The sequence below is a fragment of the Artemia franciscana genome, chromosome 11 (genome assembly GCF_032884065.1).
Source record: "Artemia franciscana chromosome 11, ASM3288406v1, whole genome shotgun sequence".
Classification (NCBI taxonomy): domain Eukaryota; kingdom Metazoa; phylum Arthropoda; class Branchiopoda; order Anostraca; family Artemiidae; genus Artemia; species Artemia franciscana.
The window spans coordinates 45703515-45728510 of NC_088873.1; the positions used below are offsets into that span (position 1 = coordinate 45703515).

The 24996-nt window shown below is 33.5% G+C and overlaps 1 protein-coding gene across 4 annotated transcripts in view; it reads left to right on the plus strand.

The window, feature by feature from the left end:
• The window catches only part of LOC136033285 (hillarin-like), a 137325-nt gene that overhangs the window by 94957 nt on the left and 17372 nt on the right, over positions 1-24996 (plus strand). For all 4 annotated transcript variants that reach the window (XM_065714043.1, XM_065714047.1, XM_065714046.1 and 1 more), the window contains 4 exons: positions 840-1071; positions 9900-9982; positions 13367-13510; positions 22262-22480. In XM_065714043.1, coding sequence (XP_065570115.1) covers positions 840-1071; positions 9900-9982; positions 13367-13510; positions 22262-22480 — 678 coding nt within the window. The remainder of the gene's footprint in view (positions 1-839; positions 1072-9899; positions 9983-13366; positions 13511-22261; positions 22481-24996) is intronic.

Genomic DNA, 24996 nt, shown 5'->3' on the forward strand with positions numbered 1-24996 from the left:
CAAAAATTTGTTTATATTCATTTTTGTTACGTTTTTTACGAGTGTGAAAAATATTTCAGGGGGGGGGTTCAGAACGCTTACCCCCTCCCCCTGGATACGGCCTTGCTTGTCATTTCTTAAGACTGAAAAATGAAAAAATACAGAGAATTTGACTTCAGAAAGTACAGCTGCAGCCTGAAGAAGATCCCTTTGGCTACTTCTATAGTGAGTATCTTATGACTGCGAAATAGACTGATCCAGGCTCAGAAACTCTGTCAACTCTGGTTCGAATGTGCCTGTCGTAATGCCTTTCCCTTTGAGAAGCGGCTTCCCTTCAAGTAAATATACTGGTACACCTTTGTACACTGAAGAGTGGTTAGTAGGGGGAGTAATAATGTCGTATGTGACAAAGTCTTTTGACCCTAGCCTCTGTGCATAGGAGCTTTTCAGCCCCATAAATACATGAACATTGATAAATTGATATTAATGTTTCTTAATGTTAGACCTATGTTTTACTTTAATTTTTGATTTTTAAATTTTATGGGATTTTATAGATTTTAGAGAATTTATAGAGAATTTATGGGAATTTTATAGATTTTTTAATTTTATATTTTCAAAATTTAGATTGGTACATTTGATTTTGGGGTATATCAGTGTTAATATTTTGAATTTTATTGAATTGAAAATTGATTTTAATTTCAGTAATTAAAGGTTTGGATTTTTTTCAATATGTTACTATCTATTAATATTAAATTTTTAGAATTTAATAGTGCTGAGGAAATAGCTCTCGCAGCCCTGAGCAACTTTACTTTTTTCGTATTGTCTCACTTTCATTGGAACAATTTTCAATTTTAATTTAGGGCTGCTACTGCTGCACTCGTTGAAAAACAATCCAAAGAAATGATTACCCTTATAAACGAGAAGAAAACAGAATATCTCAAATCGGAATACAGGCCTGATGGAGAGATTATAGATGTGCCTGATGATACCTATCCAGTCCAGGCTCCTCCTCCCTCTCCTCCTGGTATAGCTAAGACTGACATCTATGTGGATCCCTCCGTTTTTGAAGAAGTGGATCAAATTGCGATCACGGTAAGGATTTAGTATGTTGCATGAGGGCTTCAGTGTTGAAGTGGTCCGTGTACAATTATTTCAATCTGCTAAATATTCAAATCTCCGCTATGCTTGAACTAGATACTGAATAATTTCAATTCTTACACTGGGAGAAATATTTTAACAGTTGTTGAAAGGCGAATATTATTTCATTGTATGGCAACAGTGGATAAAATCAGGCTGGCGTTATTTTTTTTTGTGTTGCCCTTGCACTAGGGGGTGCCAATTAGGATGCCTCCCTAGATTTGTAAAGTACCTTTTTTCTTGCTCGTATTGAAACCAAAATATCCCTCTCTTAGATTTGAAAGATATCTTTTTTTGGATTATCGTAAAAAAAAAAAAAACAACGTTGTCCTCCCGTACATTTTCGTGAATCGGCTCTGCTACCTTGCATTCCACATACAAATTATCGCTTCAGCCTTTTCAATTGTTTTAATCAAAATTAAAGCCAAAATAATAAATTTTATCCTTTTAGCCTAACTAATTTTACTGTTATTGTTTCGTGGTTCCATATAAATATAACCAGACATAAAGGAGTTGGTTTTAGCAACCTCTTTCAGTTCTTCTTTTAACTTCTTAGCAAACTTTAGTTCTGGACTTGATCCGTTTTAAGTATAAACCTTCTATATTATTTCACAAGAAGAAAGCAGTGTATTTTTTGTTTGCTGAATCTAACACAAGCAGTCGGTTCAACCTTCTTTTGTATTCAGTGCAACCTCGTATGTGCAATGAATTTGTTTCCCCAAGAAGAGAAATCAAACAGTTCGTGGTAACGAACTGTAGTAAGGAGCCACCCGGCTCAATAGTAACCAAAACTCTAAAAAATTGAATTTTGATATCAATAGCTACATCAAAAGAATCGCATTTTAATGCTGATTTTAAATATACAAGTTTCATCATGATTAGTCTCATCGATCAAAAGCTACGAGTCTTAGAAAATTTGCCTTACTTTGGGAAATAGGGGGAAACACCCCCTAAAAGTCATAAAATCTTAACGAAAATCAATATATAAGTTTCATCAAGTTTAGTCTTACCTATCAAAAGTTACGAGCCTGAGAAAATTTGCCTTATTTAGGAAAATAGGGGGAAACACCCCCTAAAAGTCGTAGGATCTTAACGAAAATGATACCATCAGATTCAGCGTATCAGAGAACCCTACTGTAGAAGTTTCAAGCTCCTGTCTATAAAAATGAGGAATTTTATATTTTTTGCCAGAAGACAAATCACGGGTGCGTGTTTATTTGGTTTTTTTTTCCCAGGGGTCATCGTATCGACCAAGTGGTCCTAGAATGTCGTAAGAGGGCTCATTCTAACGGAAATGAAAAGTTCTAGTGCCCTTTTTACGTGACCAAAAAAATTGGAGGGCATCTAGGCCCCCTCCCACGCTCATTTTTTCCCAAAGTTGAGATAGCCATTTTGTTCAGCATAGTCGAAAACCATAAGAACTATGTCTTTGGGTATGACTTACTCCCCCAAAATCCCTGGGGGAGGGGCTGCAAGTTACAAACTTTGACCAGTGTTTACATATAGTAATGGTTATTGAGAAGTGTACAAACGTTTTCAGGGGGATTTTATTTTGTTTGGGGGTGGGGCTGAGGAGAGGGGGCTATGTTGGAGGATCTTTCCTTGGAGGAATCTGTCATGGGGGAAGAAAAATTCAATGAAAAGGGCGCAGGATTCTCTAGCATTACTATAAGAAAACAATGAAAAATAAACATGAAAACGTTTTTTCAAATGAAAGGAAGAAGTAGCATTGAAACTTAAAACGAACAGAGATTATTACGCATATGAGGGGTTCTAAAAATACTTTAGAATAAAGAGCGAGGTATTTAGGAGGAGACAAATACCTTGCTTTTTATGCTAAAGTATTTTTAGTAATTTCAACTATTTATTCTACGGTCTTTCTGATTCAGGGGTCATTCTTAAAGAATTGGGACAAAATTTACGATTTAGTGTAAAGAGCGAGGTATTAACGAGGGTACAAATCCCCTCGTATACATAATAAAAATATAAGGTTATGAAAGTTTGTTACGTAAGTTAATTCTCAAGTTACGTATATTTTTTACTAATAAAAACGTTCGTAAAAAATTAAAAGTTCTAGCTGCCTTTTTAAGTAACCGAAAAATTGGAGGGCAACTAGGCCTCCTTCTCCACCCCTTATTTCTCAAAATCGTCTGATCAAAACTAAGAGAAAGCCATTTAGCCAAAAAAAGAATTAATATACAAATTTCATTTTAATAATTTATGTGCGGAGAGCCAAACATGCATTAATTCAAAAACGTTCAGAAATTAAATAAAAAAAAATTAATTTGTTTTAGCTGAAAGTAAGGAGCGACATTAAAACTTAAAACGAACAGAAATTACTCCGTATATGAAATGGGTTGTCCCCTCCGCAATCCCTCGCTCTTTACGCTAAAGTTTGACTCTTTGCCACAATTCTACTTTTTAAAACAATTAAAAGCTTTAGCGTAAAGAGCGAGGGATTGCGGAGGGGACAACCCTTTTCATATACGGAGTAATTTCTGTTCGTTTTAAGTTTTAATGTCGCTCCTTACTTTCAGCTAAAAAAATTATTTTTTTTTATTTAATTACTACTAAGAAGTACTTAGTTTTTTCAAGTCTTAGCAACGAATATTAATATTTAGTCGATTCCTTGCTTGATTTTTGGCACATTTTAATTCTTGTAATGATGTATTACAACGCGGCTTTCTAGGGTATATAACACGGAAAAAAAAATGTCTATATAAGTTGTTCATAATTTGAAAGTGGATGCAGCATAAATAGTTTTGATTCTGATGTATCGATTGATAACACTTTTAAAAATCATAAGATTTCTTCTTTTTTTTAATTCCTAGCTCAGAGCCTAATATAATCTTTGAGGGATTTTTGACCGTACATGTTGTTTTAGAAGCCATTTTGACCCAGTCCATTTGAAAATACCCTTAGAAACATTTTTCTTGCTCAAGTACATAAGCAGAAATCAGTACATCGTATAATTTTCTTCTTTAGATGAATGGTGTATTATGCCTGATCATTCAATAGAGCTTTGTCCGAACCTTAAACACCCCGAAACTGGTTAAGGGAAATCATTGCGGGTGAGAAAGAGGAATGGACCCTCTTCGAAGGACAACCTCTTCTTTAGAAGACCAAAGATGAACGAAAACTACGAAATTTATAACATAAAAATATTTCTGATAAAACTTACTTTTTCTTACCTTTTTACCCTCTGGAGACCTTTATTTAGCTTTTTCACAATAATAATCTATATTGGTACCTATGGAGTTGGTCCAGTTCACTAATTCCTTATAGGGAAAGTATCCCCTCCCCGAAAACATATTTTATAAAATTTTGATTTTTTTATTGTTGTTTTTTTCCGACCTCTCCATTACCCCGGGAAAAACTCTCGCGTCTGTGTTTGGTCCAATTAATGCTAGTTAGTGACAATGCTACATTCTTCTACTTGTTTTCATCAGCTAAAAGAAGTATTGACAAGTGTCAAAAAAGTACTGCCCCAGGAAAAGCTTAAAATAAGACCTAAAAAACAATAAAAGGAAATGAATGAATCACTTGATAAGTATTAAGTTTCTGGATGATATTCAGAAGAGCCTGCCAAAGGATAGTTTCAAATTGAAATATCTTGCATTCCATACAGTCGGAAAGAAACATGGAAGATTAAAAAAAAATTTGATTGACACATGTTATTCTAAAAAAAAGGACGTTTTTTTTTAAAACCTCCCATCAAGAAATGTTTTTTTTTCCGTTTTACGTTGCCATCATCAAAATTCGTATTTCGGGATTTATGATGTTACTGATTAAATCTGGGATTTATGATGTTACGGGATTAAATCGGGATTTATGATGTTACGGTTTCAAATTATTTTAGAAATTTAGGTAAATCTAATTATTGGGAAAATAGAATATAATTTGTTTATAAAGTGCAAATGACGCTCTAAACTTTGGGAGGGGGAGGGGTTGGAGGAAACTAACTTTTCCAGTATTAGTGATAACTTGTTTGTTTTGAGCTTGGATTCAGGGCCCATTGCAATTTCTGTTTCTTTAGGTTCATTTCCTCATAAATAACATTTTATATACGTTTTAAGTTTTAAATTTGTTGCTTACCTTTCTTTCTTTAAATACTATTTTTTAAAGACAATGTGAAATTTCACAGTTAAATAAAAATTATTTTTTATGGTTAAATCCATGGATTTGAATTATTTTTTCCAAAGATCCATATACGGTTTTTACGTTTTACTCACCCAATCGTTATTCTTTAATGAATGAACTTGAATGTTTAGACTACAGTAAATAATTAATAATAACACATTTTGTTCTGTTGAAGAACTATGTGCACTAAAAACTTTGGCTAAAACTGTACGCTAACTCCTTATTTGGCTAAAATACCGAAGTCAATACGTTGACACAGTGATAACCAGGATAGTTACAAATTCCTTACAAAAGTGCAGTGGATATGGCCGAACCTTCTGTTCAAGGGTTTTCAGGTTGAATCCCTTCTGTCATAAGGATATTCTAAGTAAAGAATATCAAAACATAAGTCTCGTAACAGTGTAGTGGATAAAGCTACATCTGGAAACAATCGGGAGGAATGTTTCACCCTACTTGTCACAAGGTTCTTGCTTTAGATTTTGCTCGCATCCTACTGAATGCTCTGACGAGGGTAGTCTGGGTATAAAAAGTTTGAGCTGTTCCGGTGATGTGAAATGGAATGGAGTTTTCCCTCCATCATAGGTTCCTTTCTCCTTCTCTATCTCTGACAGGGAAATCCTTACTTGCATGGCCTCGTATTGGGATCAGGTCAAAGTGCTGCGGGGTAACCTTGAGCAGTGGAGCTCCTCGAGGAAATTATAACCTTGCAAACGACAGTATTTACGTTGGATTTTGATTAATGGATAATTCTTCTGGCTTTGGTCTATTTTGGGTGGCTTTTATGGGTAAAAAAAACCTCTTCTTAGCTAATATATTTATTATGGGTTGCCTCCTCTTAGGAGCATAATATTCGTAAACATGAATATATAATGAGTAATAGGTAATGGGCTTGAGAAACTGAGGTGGTTTATGCTTGATTTTGACTCTTGTTAATAGGCGAGCATCACAAAATGTGGAAGACTATGTTTTGACCAAAATGAGACCAGGACTGTAAACAGTCTCCGTTCAGCTGCTTCTTGCTGTCTGGTAGGCATGAGAAGATGTGTTTGTCTACATCCTGCATTGGTTCTGGGACCATTACTTTTCCTGAGGCCATCATAATTTCAATGATTAATGAATGTGGGAAAATTGCAATTTGGAATGTTGAAATGTTAAAAAATAACTGTCGTATCGACATTTTGGCCGACAAAATAAGGCGCTTCGAACTGGACTTATTAGGAGTTTCAGGAACTCATTTCCCAAGGGTAGGAAACACAAAATTAGGTGATGTTGAATCTATTCACTCAGGCACGAAGGATAGAGTAAATAGACAGGGAGTAGGGCTTATGATGAATAAGGAAGCTGTTAATTCCTGTTTAGGCTGGGAAGGTATTAATAATAGAAAACTAATTGCTAATTTCATGACTAAAAAGTTCAGGGTATCAGTTATAGTAGTATATGCCCCTGTTGAACCGACTGACAGAGATAGTAGTAACTCAGATGAATAGTATTTACGGCTAAAGGAACAGATAGACAGGGTACCAGATAAAAATAGGGTGTTTCTATTAGGAGATTTGTACGGGCAAGTCGGTGAAAATAGGGATAGATGATATCCTAGCCTAGTTAAATTTTCTGTATGAAAAGAAAACAGTAATTGTTACAGACTGTGGCAATGCTGTAAGCATAACAATTCCAATTATAACCAATACAGTCCGTGGCCATGGAGCCTTTCGAGGGGGAATAAGTGTATTGTAATTCCATTTTGAATTGTATTTTGTATTGTATTGAATAATAATAAACATATTATATAGTTATATAATTATAACCAATATAATAATTATATATAATTATAATAATCATAACCAATACAGTACTTGGTCATAAAATGGTCAATAAGTAAGCATGGTACTCACATTATGGTAAGACTGCTGATCCTATTGATTATGTTATTACAAACCAATGACTGACAGGATCAATACAAGATAATAGGACATTTAGGAGTGCTGTTATTGATGTTAAAAGTAAAGATTACCATCCAGTAGTATCCAGGGTTAATTTATAGCATAAATTTAGGAAGGATAACAATCCTGTGGGAAACTATGAAGTCGGTAGACTCCAGGATGAGAATTTGAGAGAAACTTATCAGGAACTGTTGGAACAGTATTAAACTGGAGAGTTCAAATTTAACAGTATAGAAGATGGATGGAATAATTTTAGAAAAACAGTTTGTGAAGTTGTTGATAGTGTCTTAGGAAAGAAAGTTAGGAACAGGGCTAGGAATATTAGTGAAAATGCTTTATGTTTAATAGGCAGAAGCATGGGCTTTTACAAGAATTATTTGTGTGATGGATTTTTCGAAAAAAAATAAGAAGAACGTAAAGAAAGTACAGAAAGCATTATAATATGAATTAGGGAGATATGAGATGGAGACAATGGATAAAATTAATGAAGACCTGGAAGATGTAGCCAGACGGCATAATAACAAGATATTGTACAAGCATGTTAATAAATTGGGAGGAATGGTCAAGATGGACCTGTCCCAGTTAAAGATTGGAATGGGGCCATAATTAGTGATAAGCAAAGGGTTAAAGAGAGATGGGTAGAACATTTTGAGAATGTGCTTAACCGTGATAGAGGTACAGGAAAAGATATATAAAAGAAGATAATAATACTCCGGGTTCTGATAGTTTGGTAAATGAGTTTCTTAAATATGGTGTTGATAAGGTTAGAATTAAGTTAATAAAGATTATGAATATTATTTTTGAAAAAGGGGAAATACCTTGGGATTTTAGGAACACTCTAGTGAAACCCCGCTATGAGAAAGGTGATAGAAGTGAGTGTGGTAAATGTAGAGGCATTTGGCTGGTTACTGTAGGTAGCAAATTGCTTAGTATGATGATACTTTTTAGACTAGAGATGCTGTGGATAAAGTTTTAAGAGAAGAACGGTGCGGTTTTAGGAAGGGCAGAGGATGTCCTGGAAAAATTTTCACTCTGAAATTAATAATTGAGTAGTGCCTGAGTCATCAAACACCATTATTTCTCAGTTTTATAGATTATGAGCAAGCTTTTGATTCACCTGATAGAAGAGCTTTAGCGAAGGTCTTATTCCTTATGTGATATACCAGACAAATACTTTAAAGCGATTAGTGCTAGTTACGAGAATAACATTGCTGCGGTTGAGGTAGGCAGTAAGGAGTTAAGCAGATGGATCATTTTGATGGACTTTGTCTTAAGAAGCACTGCAAAGAAAAAGTGAGGACACGGAATCCTATGGGGGAAACTATCCTGGACTTAGATTATACTGATGATTTGAGGATCCTAGATGAAGTATTAGCAAAATGAAAGAGCTTTTAGAGGTTTTGTGGGTTCAGGGGGCAGGTTTAGGCTTGAAAATTAAGGCTATGGAGACTAAGTCGCGAAGGCTAGGAATAACTGAAGATAAAAGTTGATGTTTGGTAACGAGGAGATTGGTCAAGTGGAAAGCTTCTCTTGTCTAGGTATTATTACTAGTAAAGACAGTGAGTACAGTGAAGATGTTAAAAGTAGAATAGCCAAAGCCCAAGTTGTTTTTTACAGTTGAAAAAAGTTTGGAAGGAAAGGTAGATTGGTCTGCTAACTAAGATTAGCATAGTTAGGTTCCATAATTAATTCTGGCGTGTAAATATTGTTCGAAATCCCCATAAACTCCGCACAATTTATCACTATAAGATCATCCAAATATCTTTTGTTATTTGAAAGAGAATATTTTACATTACTTGGGTTATTTTCATTAATCGTATAGTCATACTCCCCAGATCATCGTGGTCTACTACCCGACCTTGAGAGCCACCCTACTGTTGGACCAGTCACTAGACTCCGAAAAATAAAAAGTAAATGTCAACAGTTAATTATTTACCCAGCCTCTAGTACCGAAAGATATTGCAAATCATTTGTTTCTTATTTTATTCGGTATTTTAGTAATATTAACTTGACAAATATTTTATGTTCTATGCAGTTTATTTTAGGTATTTGCCTGTGAGTGTTTTTGAATATACCAACCATTTATATACTGAATTATCCTGAAATATTCTATATAAACGGTCGCTATTTTAATCATGAAAATAGATTCTTGACTCATTTAATTTTTTTATGACTCATTTTAATTTATTGACCTTGAAGCAGCACTTGCTGCCTTAATTTTTTTGTGTTGCTGTATATTTTTTTTAAGTCTTTTTTTGTGTGTCATGACATGCTCATGTTAGCTCCAGCTATTGCAGTGAATATATTCTATTCTATATTCTAGTTGGCTGAAAAATAAGTCCGTTATAAATGGACTGGCATTACCCCCCCCCCCCCCCATAGGAATTCTGATAATTTGCCTGTATAAATTACCTTTAACTTTACAAAAGTATTAAATAGAAAATATTCTAGTAAATCATATACCATGTCCAAACTAAGTACTATTACCAAGTACTATTATTAGTACTATTAAAAAAATAGTAAAACATATTTAATGGCAAATTACACATCGAGGAAGATTTTTCTAGGGGAAGGGATGAGAGGGGACGAGTGCTGGAGCTAATGTTTAATGTGTGCGAGCTGTTTTTTCTTCATTTTCATAGCCAAGGTATTTTTTTCTTTCAAACGTTGAGTATATGTCTATTTATTTTTTGTCTATTTTAGGTTGCCCAAGAAGACCAGAAAACTTTCACTGATTTAGTCAGGCAGCTTGTTGGACGCTGTGCCTCAGACGTTGAAAAGGCCAGGTAATCCAAAATATAATTCTTTCGCTTAGAACGCCATTCAGGTAATATGTGCCATTAGAATGCCATTCAGGTAATATGTGCCATTAGAACGCCATTCAGGTAATATGTGCCATTAAAAATTGATTCAGTTTAGTGTAAGTCGCAAACATTTTTCCATGAGTTGGAACAAATTCTTGAAACAAAGGATATTTGCTAGAGAAGTAGTCATATTTTGTTCCACATGCTTCAATCTTTGGTCTTCAAATGAAGGACCAATCCCATTTCTGCTCTCGCCGGGTCAGTACCCTAAATATATGTTGTAGCTCTCCTAGCCGATTGGTGGGTTTACTAGATTTGGGATCCTTTGTCCGAAGAGCGGGGGTTCGATTCCTGGTGTGGCGGGTTCTTTGGTTCCTGGCTGAAAGGCCTTGAAACGGAGATCAACACCGCTGGTTAAGACTTTAAGGGTCTGGTAACATATCCTTTACCTTTTTAGTTATTTATTTTTACAAAAAAAATATCTGTAATCGCAATTTGATCTCAATCGCAATGAGTCACAGATATGCCCTGAAGAACCGACTGATGGAGATAGTAGTGACTGATGGAGATAGTTAGTTTTACTTATAGCTGCAGGAACAAATAGACAAGGTCCCAGGTAGAAAAATATTTTTTTTTGCCCAGGTCGGTAGAAATAGGGATAGATGGTATCCTAGCCTAGGTAAATTTGGTATAGGAAAAGAAAACATTAATGGTTACAGACTACAGCAATTTTGTGCATAGAGCACTCTAGTTATAACCAATGCAGTATTTGGTCATGAAATGACTAATAAATTAACATGATATTCACATGATGGTACTGTATTGATTATTTTATTTTAAACCTTAGACTTTAAGTTGTGTTATTGATGTTAAAAGTAAAGATCACCATCTAGTAGTGCTTAGGGTTAATCTAAAGCTGAAATTTAGGAAGTCTAAATACTTTCTGAGAAATTATAAGTTATGGCGTTGGTAGACTCTAGGATGAGACTTTAATAAAAAGCTTTCTAGGAACAATTGAATACTAAACTTGAGAGTCTAAAATTCGACAACGTAGAAGATGAATGGAATAATTTGACGAAAATAATTTGTGAAGTCGCTGAGGGTGACTTAGGAGACCCTGTTCAATAGAGAAAAAGGAGCTTGTACAAAATTATTTGAGTGACAGATCATACGAAAATAAGAGGAACGTAAAGAAAGTGGAGAAAGCAATAGAAAGTGGAGAAAGCAATAGAAAGTGGAGAAAGCAATAGAAAGTGGAGAAAATAAGATTTGGACTGTAACTGGAATTTGGGAACTGCTACTTTGCTACTTTGGGAAACGAGACTTATGCATACGAAATTCCAAAAAAAATCAATCAAAATCAGAAATATCATAAAAAAACAGCGTAATTTCGGATTCCATGTTGACTTTTCCATAATTATTTCCTAGAAATCTAGAAGAGAAAAAAAAAATCTCGATTTGCATGATCTAGGAAATAATTTTATGCTCTGCACGATTCAAACGCTATAAAATTATAATAATTTATTTCTGACCCACGATGTAACAACACAAGTGGAGGAATATAGCAAAATCAAAAATGGTTCAATAAAAATTGCACTTACTAGTTGAGTAGACGGATAAATTTGTGGAAAGGGCCTAAGGAAAAAAACGCCTAGTTTAGTTTTGCCTCTTGTTAATGCAAATATCAGGCTGAAAAAAAACTTCTTATTTCTTTCTCTTGAAAATTTCAAGTAATTTTACCAGCTTTTCCGTTTCAGAATCCCTTTGCTAAAAAGAAATATTTTAAACATCCGTCTCTCAACGAACTACCGCCTGCCTATAACCGTTTAAAAAAGAAGTAGTAGCCTAATGTACTACCGCTAAAACTACCCCAATTTTATGAGCTCAATATTTTTACCGATTGCTCCCTTATCCCCACACGCAATCACCCGGTTTATGATAATAATCATTTAAAAATCAAAACACTGATCAAAACTTGATAAAAATCAAAGTCAAAACACTTTGATCCCTTGATCTTTTTATTATTTGCTGATTTTGTTTATTGCTAATTTTTTATCATTATACATTTATCTAAATGATGTTATCGCTTGGTCTACTATTTGTATTCATTCCAGGGTTGCCGCCCAGTTTAAAAAATATTACTAGATTTTAGTGAATTTTCAGTTGTGTTTAATGATTTTCTTTAATAATATAGTGATATATGTGCTAATTTAGTGATTTGTCTTGTTTAGGCAATATAACAGTCACTAGAAATGGTGATAAATCACAAAGGGTGGCAACCCTGGTTCTATCGTGTCTTATAACCTCTGTGTGACATTCCGTGAGTGCATACATGTTTTTCCTATTGTAAGATACCTAAAAGATGTATTAAATTGAGGTATAGTTTAATTCAAATATGTTTATTATAATAAATAAAACTTAACGTGACAACAAGTCGCACCAAAGCAGAGAAGATGCTAGAAATCATTCAGGCCACCTTTTAATACCAATTCAAAAAAAAAGAATAATAACTAAAGAAAAAGATAAATAAGTAACAAATAAAAAAAGGATAATAACAACCTTATCAATTCAAAAAGTAACAACAATAACAATAAAAAAAATGTAAAACGCTAAAAAAATATATAAACGAATACAAATTAGATGATAAAAAACAGAGATTATTCTATTAAAAAAAAACTTTTAAATAATATTACCAACTGCCAAAAAATTTTTAAATACATTTTTTGATTTGTGATATACTTCCAGCTTGACGAGCAGAGCCTGTGTCTACTCATCGTTAGTCAAAGACTAAAATAAATATAAATCGCCTGTACCTTAATGTTAAAAAGTAGGCTTCATTTTTATTGGCTTTTCTTGTGACACGTTTTCTTAAAAAAGAAGATTTTGTGGATTTTGCAGCGACGAAAAATCTTGTTTCTGGAGAGACTAGTAACCTCGTATTTTCAAAAGCATGCCAACATTTATCAAACTATCGTATTCAAGCATAAAGAACGCAAAATCTAATTGGCTCTTTCGTGCGGAGTTTGTAGAGAATAAAGTGAACCGTGTATCACGACCAAGCTTGTACCCAGGAACTTTTTTTTGCGAGGGGGGTTTACAAAACCCTTAAAAACCGCAAATGAGATCTGTTTATATGGACTTTTGTTACGTTTTTACGACTTGCACAAAAAGTTTTGGAAGAGGGGGTTCAAAACTGGTACCTTCCCCCCTCTTGATACAATCTTGGTCACAACATTCTTTTTCTCTGCTTCTGTCTACAATTTCTATTCGTATCTAATTGCACCTTTAAATATTTATGATATTCTATCTAGAACATCAATCTTTTTCCTTTATTTTCTTGTTTAATTTCCTTGTTTTCTTGATTAGATCAATTTTTCGATGGATTACAGTCAAGAACTTAAACACCATGCACTTCGATGAAGATACGCGAGGTGATACCCCCATGAATCTGCTTCGAGGAATTAAATACGGAACTGAGAGCTATCATGTTTTATTCAAGCGCTTATGCAGGTATAATAACGTCTATTTATACATATAGTCAAAAAACATCAGAAACTCATACGAGTAGAAAATGGCACCTGTATTGAAAATTAAAATAACCAGTGCCATCTAGATTTTTGGTGTTTAGTCCCTTTTTTATGTCTACCATAAAACTGTTGCATACAGGCATAGAATTTAAGGAGAGTAAAAAAAAAAGTATAAATAAGTCATGAATATGCCTACCACCTAAAAGTCGACAAGACTGCTTAGCTTACCTGGATTTTTCCAGGGGGACCTAGATCTAGTTTGTGCAGACTTGATCTTAATAAAATAATTAAAAAAAAAAAAAAAGACTGGTTACTTGCCACTTGCAGACAAATTTCAGAAAAAATCGTATATTATTGCAGAGTAACTGTATAAATTATCTGATTTCCTTTGAAAATTTCCACTATTTTGAATAAGTCACTAATCTCTGACCTTTTAGTGGCAGTAGTAGTTTTTGATCTTTACCATCTCATGCTGAATTGATGAAAATCTAAATCTTATAAGTTTCCTATTTTCTTTGCGTATGATTATAGTTAAGTGGAAGGTTTAAAAGCTTTCCATTTAAGAAATTTTATTTTAGTTTTGTCACTAAGTTGGAAAGTTAGGAGTGGAGTTGAAACTTGAAACGAATAAAAGAAATTCCTTCCCAGTTTATGTAGCATGTATCTATGAAGCTGTCTCAAATAAACTGACTTGTGATGTTTCTTTAAATTTGCAGATTTCTGAAAAGCTAGTGCTTTACTGAAAACTATTAAAAACTTGTTATAACAATAATAGTAATGAAAACTACTGAAACTTAAGAGCGAAGTTGAAACTTGAAACGAATAAAAAAAATTCCTTCGCAGTTTATGTAACATGTATCTACGAAGCTGTCTCAAATAAACTGAACGTGATGTTTCTTTAAATTTGCAGATTTCTAAAAAGCTAGTGCTTTACTGAAAACTATTAAAAACTTGTTATAACAATAATAGTAATGAAAACTACTGAAACTTAAGAGCGAAGTTGAAACTTGAAACGAATAAAAAAAATTCCTTCGCAGTTTATGTAACATGTATCTACGAAGCTGTCTCAAATAAACTGAACGTGATGTTTCTTTAAATTTGCAGATTTCTAAAAAGCTAGTGCTTTACTGAAAACTATTAAAAACTTGTTATAACAATAATAGTAATGAAAACTACTGAAACTTAAGAGCGAAGTTGAAACTTGAAACGAATAAAAAAAATTCCTTCCCAGTTTATGTAGCATGTATCTATGAAGCTGTCTCAAATAAACTGACTTGTGATGTTTCTTTATATTTGCAGATTTCTAAAAAGCTAGTGCTTTACTGTTAACTATTAGAAACTTGTAAAAATAATAATAATAATAATAATTATGAAAACTGCTGAAAATTAGGAGTGAAGTTGAAACTTGAAACAAATAAAAGAAATTCCTTCGCAGTTTATGTAACATGTATCTACGAAGCTGTCTCAAATAAACTGAACGTGATGTTTCTTTAAATTTGCAGATTTCTGAAAAGCTAGTGCTTTACTGAAAACTATTAAAAACTTGTTATAACAATAATAGTAATGAAAACTACTGAAACTTAAGAGCGAAGTTGAAACTTGAAACGAATAAAAAAAATTCCTTCGCAGTTTATGTAACATGTATCTACGAAGCTGTCTCAAATAAACTGAACGTGATGTTTCTTTAAATTTGCAGATTTCTAAAAAGCTAGTGCTTTACTGAAAACTATTAAAAACTTGTTATAACAATAATAGTAATGAAAACTACTGAAACTTAAGAGCGAAGTTGAAACTTGAAACGAATAAAAAAAATTCCTTCGCAGTTTATGTAACATGTATCTACGAAGCTGTCTCAAATAAACTGAACGTGATGTTTCTTTAAATTTGCAGATTTCTAAAAAGCTAGTGCTTTACTGAAAACTATTAAAAACTTGTTATAACAATAATAGTAATGAAAACTACTGAAACTTAAGAGCGAAGTTGAAACTTGAAACGAATAAAAAAAATTCCTTCGCAGTTTATGTAACATGTATCTACGAAGCTGTCTCAAATAAACTGAACGTGATGTTTCTTTAAATTTGCAGATTTCTAAAAAGCTAGTGCTTTACTGAAAACTATTAAAAACTTGTTATAACAATAATAGTAATGAAAACTACTGAAAATTAAGAGCGAAGTTGAAACTTGAAACGAATAAAAAAATTCCTTCGCAGTTTATGTAACATGTATCTACGAAGCTGTCTCAAATAAACTGAACGTGATGTTTCTTTAAATTTGCAGATTTCTAAAAAGCTAGTGCTTTACTGAAAACTATTAAAAACTTGTTATAACAATAATAGTTTTGAAAACTACTGAAAATTAAGAGCGAAGTTGAAACTTAAAAGAATAAAAAATTATTCCTTCGCAGTTTGTGTAACATGTATCAATAGAACTAGCTTAAATGAGCTGATTAATGATGATTCTTAATATTTATAGATTCCTGATAAGCTAACACTTTACTGGAAACTGAGCTTGCTTGAGTTTTTATAAAGAATTTAAAGTGTATATTAAATTGTATACTTGTAAATTTCTCGAGGCCCATGGCTTTTAAAAGCAAAAAAACAGTGAATATAAATTAGTCTTTCATTTTCTACAGGCTACTTAAGGGCCTTTCAGCTGCTTATAGAAAATTTTGTTGTTTTTTATTCTGATATTGTGTTTTCAGGAAAGTTCTAATTTTTCTGATGACTATAAATATAGAAAAATATTACGTGTCAGTTTATTTGAACTGGTTTTGTAGATATATATTGCATAAGCTGTGCAGCCATAATTTTTGTCCTTTTCGAGTTTCAACTTCGCTCTTTACTTCACTCGTATCTTTTTTTTAATAATCTTTTTTTTAAGATTTATTTTCCAAGGTTTGTTTCAAAATTTCGAATATTCTTTTTCTAATGGGCTTTCACTGTTGGGCAAACGTCCAACAGCTGTTCCTAAATCAAATTCAAATGTTTTTTTTTTTTCATTAGACAGTTTTTTCAATCACGTGTTTTAGTTTTCAAATTACGTGGCCTCTTTAAACTTTGTATGGTATGTTAATCAAATAGTTCGTCGTAACGAACTGTAAGTAAAGATTGACCCGGCTCAATAGTAACTGAACCTCTAAAAATAAAATTATTATACCAATAAAGAAATCAAAATAATCTGATTTGTATGTTGACTTCAAGTAAATAAGTTTGATCAGGTTTAGTTTTACCCATCAAAAGTTACGAGCCTGAAAAAAATGCCTTATTTTTGTAAAAAGCCGAAAGCCACCCCTAAAAGTCACATAACCTTAATGAAAATCACAAGATCAGATTCAGCGTATCAGAGAACGTTACTGTAAAGGTTTCAAGCTCCTATCTGATAGAATGTGGAATTTCTATTTTTACCAGGAGAAATATCACAGATGCGTGTTTATTTTTATTTATTTTTCCATCAGGGGCGATCGTATCGCCCCAGTGATCATAGAATATCACGAAAGGGTTCATTCGAACGGAAATGAAAAGTTCTAGTGCTCATTAAAAGTAAACAAAAAATTGGAGCGCAACTAGGCCCCCTTCCTCGCTCATTTTTCCCCAAAGTCACCCGATCAAAATTTTGAGATAGTCATTTTTTTTAGCATAGTCGTAAAATCTAATAACTATGTCTTTGAGGATGACATAATCCCCACAGTCCCCGGGTAATGAACTTTGCCCATTATTTATATATAGCATTGTTTGGGAAGGCTACAAACGTTTCCAGGGGTGATTTTTTTAAGGTGGGAAGGGGGTTAGGGAAGGGTGTTAGTCTGAGAATCTTTCCATGGAGGACATTCACATGGGGGAAATAAATTTCCCATGCAGCGGGTGGTGGATCTCCCAGCATTATTTAAAAACCCGATCAGAAATCAAATAAGAAAAAACAAATTTTTTCAACTGAAAGTAAGGAGCAATATTAAAACTTAAAACGAACAGAAATTATTGCGTATATGAGGGTATTCGCCCCCTTGTGAATACCTGGCTCTGTACGCTAAAGTTTTATTTTAGTACTTTCAAAAGAGCTATTTATTCTAATTAAACTGCCTTTGTTATTCAGGGGTCAGTTTTAAAGAATTGGTATAAAATTCGAACTTTAGCCTAAAGAGTGAAGTATTGACAAGGGGGTGAACCTCCACATATGCGTAATAATTTTTATTCGTTTTAAGTTTTAATGTTGCTCCTTACTTTCAGTTGAAAAAACTTATTCTTTTATATTGAATTTAAATTAGAGGCAGAATATAAGGTCAGAATGCATGAGCCTGCTTGCCTTCTATTTCTTAAAGTTAATACTTTTCCCTAATTGGCAAAATATTGTTCCCTTAAATTTAGTCTCATTAATTGTTTATAACGGATTTGATCAATAAAAATTTGTTTTCATACTTTTATCTTCTAATTTTTGATAGGTCTTAGATTGCCTTGAACGATTTTTTGTTTAGAGAATTGTTCAATGAATGCCACTTCGAAATTTTATGAAATGACGAAAGTTTTTTGCTGAATTCTAATTATTTAGAATTTTCTTTTTCAAAATTCTATATAAAATGTCATTAAAAAAATTTCATGAAATTGTGGCCCTTTTTTTTCCGATTGGAATTTTCATCTCTTGAATGTCATTCCATTCACGCGTCACCTAAGTTTCTTAATATCCGCTTGTTTTGTAGCTCTATTCCAAAACGATTGCCAAGATATTTTCTTATGATTAATTACATAGAAAGTTTCAATTGGACGTGGTTATTCAGAAAACGTCCAATATAAATGAGCCTTGAACTATGAATTTTTTGCTTTTTTTGCTTAAATGGTTGAACTGCAAAAAAAAAAAACTTCTATGCTTGGCCTAAACAAATTTTACTTTAATATTGCTATATGAATGTGCAAGTCGAATGGAAGAATGGGGGTTGAAAAGGGTAGTAGTAACCTCCTTCAAATTTACACCATCAGATTCAGCGTATCAGAGAACCCTACTTTAGAGTTTTCATGCTCCTATCTGCAAAAATGTGGAATTTTCATTTTTTTTTGCCAGAAGGAAGATCACGGATTTTTTTTGTTTTTTCAGGGGTGATCATATCGACACTGGTCCTAGAATGTCGTGAGAGGTCTTACCCTAACAGGAATTAAAAGTTCTAGGGCCCTTTTTAAGTGACCCAAAAAATTGGAGGGCAACTAGGCCCCCTCCCACGCTCATGTTCTGGTGGGGGGCTACGTGAGAGGATCTTTCCATGGAGGAATTTATCATGGGGAAGAGAATTTCCATGAAGGGGGTTGCTGGATTTTCCAGCATTATTTAAAACAACAATGAGAAATTAAATTAAAAAAAACAAGTTTTTCAACTGAAAGTAAGGAGCAACATTAAAAGGAACAGAAATTATTACTTACATGAGGGGGTTCGTCCCCTTCTTACTACCTCGCTCTTTACGCTAAAGTATTTTTGATAATTTCAAAAGAGCTATTTATTCTAATTAAACGGCCTTTTTGGTTCAGGGGTCATTCTTAAAGAACTGGAGCAAAATTCGAACTTTAGTGTAAAGAGCAAGGTATTGACGAGGGGGCGAAACCCCTCATATACGAAAAAAAAATTCGTTACATAAGTTAATTTATAAGTTACGTATAGTTATTAATAATGAAAATGTTCCTAAATAAAATTAAAAGTTAGTGGCCTTTGTAAGTAAATAAAAAATACCTGAACAGATATATCAAATAATCAGTTTAGCGGTACACCCATCAAAGACCCCTGAAGGTGATTTTGAACCATATTCATGTGGCCAAATGTACTTTTAAGACCCCGATGGAGATGTTAAAGAAAGCCTTTCACATCTATATATATATATATATATACGTCATGTTTGTGTGTCGACTGACGTCATGTTTTCAACTGACGAAATTACAGACCGGGACATCGGGACACAAATGACGACCGGGACACCGGCACATAGGGAATATAAATGACGACACTCAAAGAGAAAGCGACCGGGACAAAAGGAATGTTCGATTAGCAATCACCATCAACAAAGCACTGGGACACAAATGACGACCGGGACACAGGGAGTATAAATGACGACCAGGACATAAGTAAAAAAAAACTAAAAAAATTAAAAAAAAGGTAAAAACTACAAAAAAACTAAAAAGAAAAAAAAACTAAAAACTAATAAAAAAAACTAAAAAAGCTAAAAAACTAATATAAATGACGCCCGGGACACTCAAAGAGAAATCACAGACTGGGACACCGGGACACAAATGACGACCGGGACATAAGGAATATAAATGACGACCGGGACACAGGGACAAAACTACAAAGGGGACGCCGGGGGGCACAGGGGGATATATAAATGACGATGGCGACACAGGGAATGGTCGATTAGCAATCACCATCAACAAAGCTCAAGGGCAATCATTAGAATCATGAGGTATAGAACTGAATACGGATTGTTTTCCCATGGACCATTATATGTTGCATGTTCAAGAGTCGGTAAACCTGACAATCTATTTATATGCACAGACAATGGGACAGCAAAGAATGTTGTATATTCGCAAGTTTTACGTAGTTAAAAACATATATATATATATATATATATATATATATATATATATATATATATATATATATATATTCACAGGTGGGACATAGGGACACAACTACAATGGCGCGTAACTAATATGGCGCGTAATGACTTACGCGCGCGGGGGGGCTTGGGGGGGGGGGGGCGCGAAGCGCCCCCACCAACTAGGTGTTAGGGTGGTGCAAAGCGCCACCCCAACAGCTAGTATATATATATATATATATATATATATATATATATATATATATATATATATATATATATATATATATATATATATATATATATATATATAAACCAACAGATATTAAATTGACGGTCATGGTGAGCAAGCATACACTGGATGCTTATATAGGCCTAGGTGAGCGGGTGGGTCTTAAAACGGGTGCAACATGGGTTGAGTGTGCAGGTCGGGCTTGGAGCGGACCAGGGTCCCTACAGACGGGAGTTTAGGTGCTGCCTCCTGCTCTCACGGTGGGGGTCTGGGGCTTATTGCTTTATTGGCGCTTTCCTTAAAACTACACATGTCTTGAAGAGTCTTGGAAAGAACAAATAAAATCAAACTGAATATTTGCTGGTCTATATTAATCACTAATTTAGGAAAACAGTTTTCCCTTTCTCCTTCTATCTCCTTCCTTTTTTTTTTTAATGTGTTTGTGCTGTTGCATTGATGATTTCTCTTTTCGTTATATAGAATTCGTTATATTCTCTTTTCGTTATAATTTTTAAATAAAAGTTTTAAGTAATATATATATATATATATATATATATATATATATATATATATATATATATATATATAATATATATATATATATATATATATACACACACATATATATATATATATATATATATATATATATATATATATATATATACATTACTTAAAAATTTTATTTAAAAATTTAATATATAGAGGGGGCCCTACAAAAGAACCTCCAATCGAGCCCCAAATATATATATATATATATATATATATATATATATATATATATATATATATATATATATATATATATATATATATATATATATATATATACAATAGGAAAACAATTTTTTTTAACTGAAAGTAAGGAGAAACATTAAAACTTAGAACATTAAAACATTAAAACCCCGGCACTCGGCACGTGCCAGGATTCTATATATGCATTCCCATTGTCGTTTGTCTTCTAACCGCAGACAGTATGAAACAATTTGCTGTCTTTTCATATTGCAGTCTTTTCAAAGATATTTGGTTATTAAAGCAGGTCCGATTTCTAACAAGGATATCTACTAAGATTCAAACTTTTGGTTTTCTTCTTTTATCTTTTTTCGCCCCCTTTTTTTAAGCCCCAAAAACACAAAACGAAAAATTAAGAGAACTGAGATATAAAAAGAAAATCTGTAGGATATTATGCACTACAAATTGTACCTGTTTTTTTTTTGAATATAGGTACAATATTCTAGAATACCTTTCCACAATAGTTTCATTTGTCTTACTTTCCCTTTGGCTGCTCAATTTTATACATTGGAAAACTTTCCATGGGGGGGGGGATTTCCCAGGGTGATTTTTGGGTGGGGGAAGGGAGAGGCTGCGTCGGATACCAACTTTTCCAGTATAGGTAAAGGTTCTAGTTTACATTATTTTTATATTTTTGTTAACATTATAACTAATATTTGTTAATAGTAATATAAATAATAAAAATAAAATAATATAAACACTAACCAAATACAATTACGAATCATACAATTGCTGATCATAGACAAACAATAAAATAGTATTGTGTAATTGTAATTATTCAAAGAAATAATAATTTATTAAACATATTAATTATCAGGAAAGACTTCTTTTTAGTGCAATTTTATGAAATGTTGAAAAAAACTTTGGATTTTATTTTTGGCACTACGAAAGACGAGTCCCGTAAAGTTATTTACCTAAAGCCTGTCCAAAATGCGACTGCCAAGAGTATACCCGGTATTTTTCTTGGGGGGGGGGGGGTACATAAAAAACTTAGAAACGAATCAAAAATTTGTTTATTTGGGTTTTATTTCGTTTTTACGGGTTGAACCAATATTTTTGGGGGGCGGAGGATTTAACCTCTTATCCCCCCACCTCTAGGCACGGCCTTGGTGACCCATCTTCTAATTTTGGTTTTAATTTTATAGCTATGCAGGCCTTCATTGTGTGGTCATTAAGGGGTACAGCAAGTCCGCTGGGTATCAGCCCGGTGTTAGGTTTGAGGATTCCAGATTTAGGAATTCTTGGAATGCTGTCTACGTAGCTGGAGCTTGGAGATTTGTCCAGTGTAATTGGGGAGCACGTCATCTTGTTAATGCCAAAGAAGTACCAAAGCCAGGATCCAAATCGAAGTCGGACAGTTTAAGGTATTCAACTACTGAAGTTAATTTAGCTAAAGTTGGAAGTTTATTCTTGTTTGTGATTGTCCTGTTATTCGTTTGAGAAAGCAATGAAAATTATCTCGTGGTAAATAATGTATGCATGATAGAACACAATGCTAACTGTTGAAATTTTTGCTAACCATCATTTATACCATAATCATATTGATTATGACAAACATAATCAGGGTAAAATATGGCCCAGTACTCGACTAGAGCCTCGCTAGTCTCTTATATCCCTGCAGAATGAAGACAAGGACTCTCAATCATAAAATTAATGCTAAACATGTATACAGGAAGAAAAGGGCTATCTCAGCTTTTTATTAAAAAAAAAAGAAGAAAAAAACACACTTCACTCAAGCTAGCCTGTGTTCAGACTCATAACTGTACACTGTTTTGACCCTTATGTGTTGTGAAGAAGGAGGGGTGACGGCGTCTCAATGTATTTTAGGTCACCATTTTCCTTAGGACTAACTCCTGAGGGATTCCTGCTAACTCCTCTGTGAAGGATTTTGAGGCTAATGCATGTCCATCTCATATTATTGATTAATAAAAGATTTTTATACAGTAAATCACTTTTAAATTGCTCAATTCGAGTTATTCATTCCGAATCTCTTGGGTACAATAAATATTGTCCATCATCAGTGCTTGCATGTCTAAATTATAAATATGCACCAACTTTTAAGAAGAATGTCAGTTGCGCTTCGTTAGGCGCATGGTCGGGTAGATGCATTTTTTTTACGTGCAGCAAAGACTAACGGCATGCTGTTTTCACGTTCCGTCTCGTTCACGTTTCATGTTCTGTAAATGGTTTCTAACTTTCTAATATGAACTTTGAGTTCTAGTTCGGTGGTAAAAATTAGTAAATTGAAATAGGAACCATGCAGAACTATTGGAAGTCGTAAAAATTTTTATTCCTATCTAGCCTTTCTGAAAACAACAGGTTCAAAATAAAGAAATGAAAAAGGTTCTTATTTTATTGGTACTTTGCTAAAATAGTATCGTCAATCATAAGTAATTTATATTGTCGCTCCAAAAACTTGTCTAAAATCTGTCACATTATTTATTGAGATTCTGTGTGGAACGCCTTAAGAAAATTCCAGCATGAGTTGATTTCTATCACATGCCTCACAAATATTTGACCCTAAACTTGATCTTTGCTCCCTTTGATACAGCTGTCCTTAGAAGCTTGGCCAAAATGCTATCTTCATACACGTCTTATATTTTCTCTGTAAAAACTAGAAATATTTGTGAAAAAAGCTTTATTCATTGACACTGTGTTAAAAGTGTACTCATAAAATTTTTGACAAGATTCAGTTTCAATAGAAATAGGCGAAAATAGTTGACTCTAATTTTTAGAAAAAGAACTTTTTTCAACTGAAAGAAAGGAGCAACATTAAAACTCAAAACGAACAGAAATGATTCCGTATATAAAGGGGTTGCCTCTCTCCTCAATACTATGCTCTTCACGCTAAGGTTTTTAGCAGTTTTAAGAAAGGTTCCTATTCTAATTAAGCGGCCCTTGTGTTTCGGGAGTCTTTCCTAAGAAATTAGGACAAACTGTCAAAACTTCAGTTAAGACCACGGTCAGCATGATAAGCCAATTCTTTTGATGTATCTATTGATGTAAAAATTCCGTTTTTCAGAGTTTCGATTAATATTGAGCCGAGCCGCTCCTTGCTTACAGTCCGTTACCAGGAAATGTTTTCCTAGTGCTTTTGATCCAGCCGTCTTTGTCAAATGTGTGCTAAAATATAATCTCATTGGTCCGGATTTCTTTCGTCTTTTATGACCTAGCCTTCTATAGTCTTGTATGTCATTCCGGCAGCTTCACCGCCGTGCCCCGGCACTCGGCACGCGCATTTCTATATAAGGAATTGTTATAGTCGCTTGTCTTCTAACCGCAGAAGACAAGGACTATATTAGCGATTCTAAACTGACGTATGCTGAATGGGATTTTTTTTTCTTTTAGAATAGAGAGATTTGTAGACAATTTTTTTTTTTTTACTTAGAAATTTTTTTCAAGGATTATGAAATGAAAATAATATGACTTTGCACTCCGCGTCAACTAAGCTTGAAACTTTTGGTTATCTTTTTTAAGATTTTTGAATTGTTGCAATCCCTTGTCAGAATATATACAAATATTTTTTCAAATACCATTTTGTTGCTCTTTAAGCAATTTTATGTAAACTTTGGCACTCGGCACTCAGCAGGCTTTTATAGATGGATTCTCATTGTCGCTTGTCTTCTAACCGCAGTTACTTGACTATTCAAGAAAGTCTGATTTCTAATAACGATTTCTGCTAAGCTTCAAGCTTTTGGTTTTTTAATTTAAGGTTTTGGAATTGTTGTAATCCCTTGTTAAAATATATACAAATATTTTTGCAAATACCATTTTGTTGCTCTTTAAGCAATTTTATATAAACTTTGGCACTCGGCACTCGGCAGGCTTTTATAGATGGATTCTCATTGTCGCTTGTCTTCTAACCGCAGTTACTTGACTA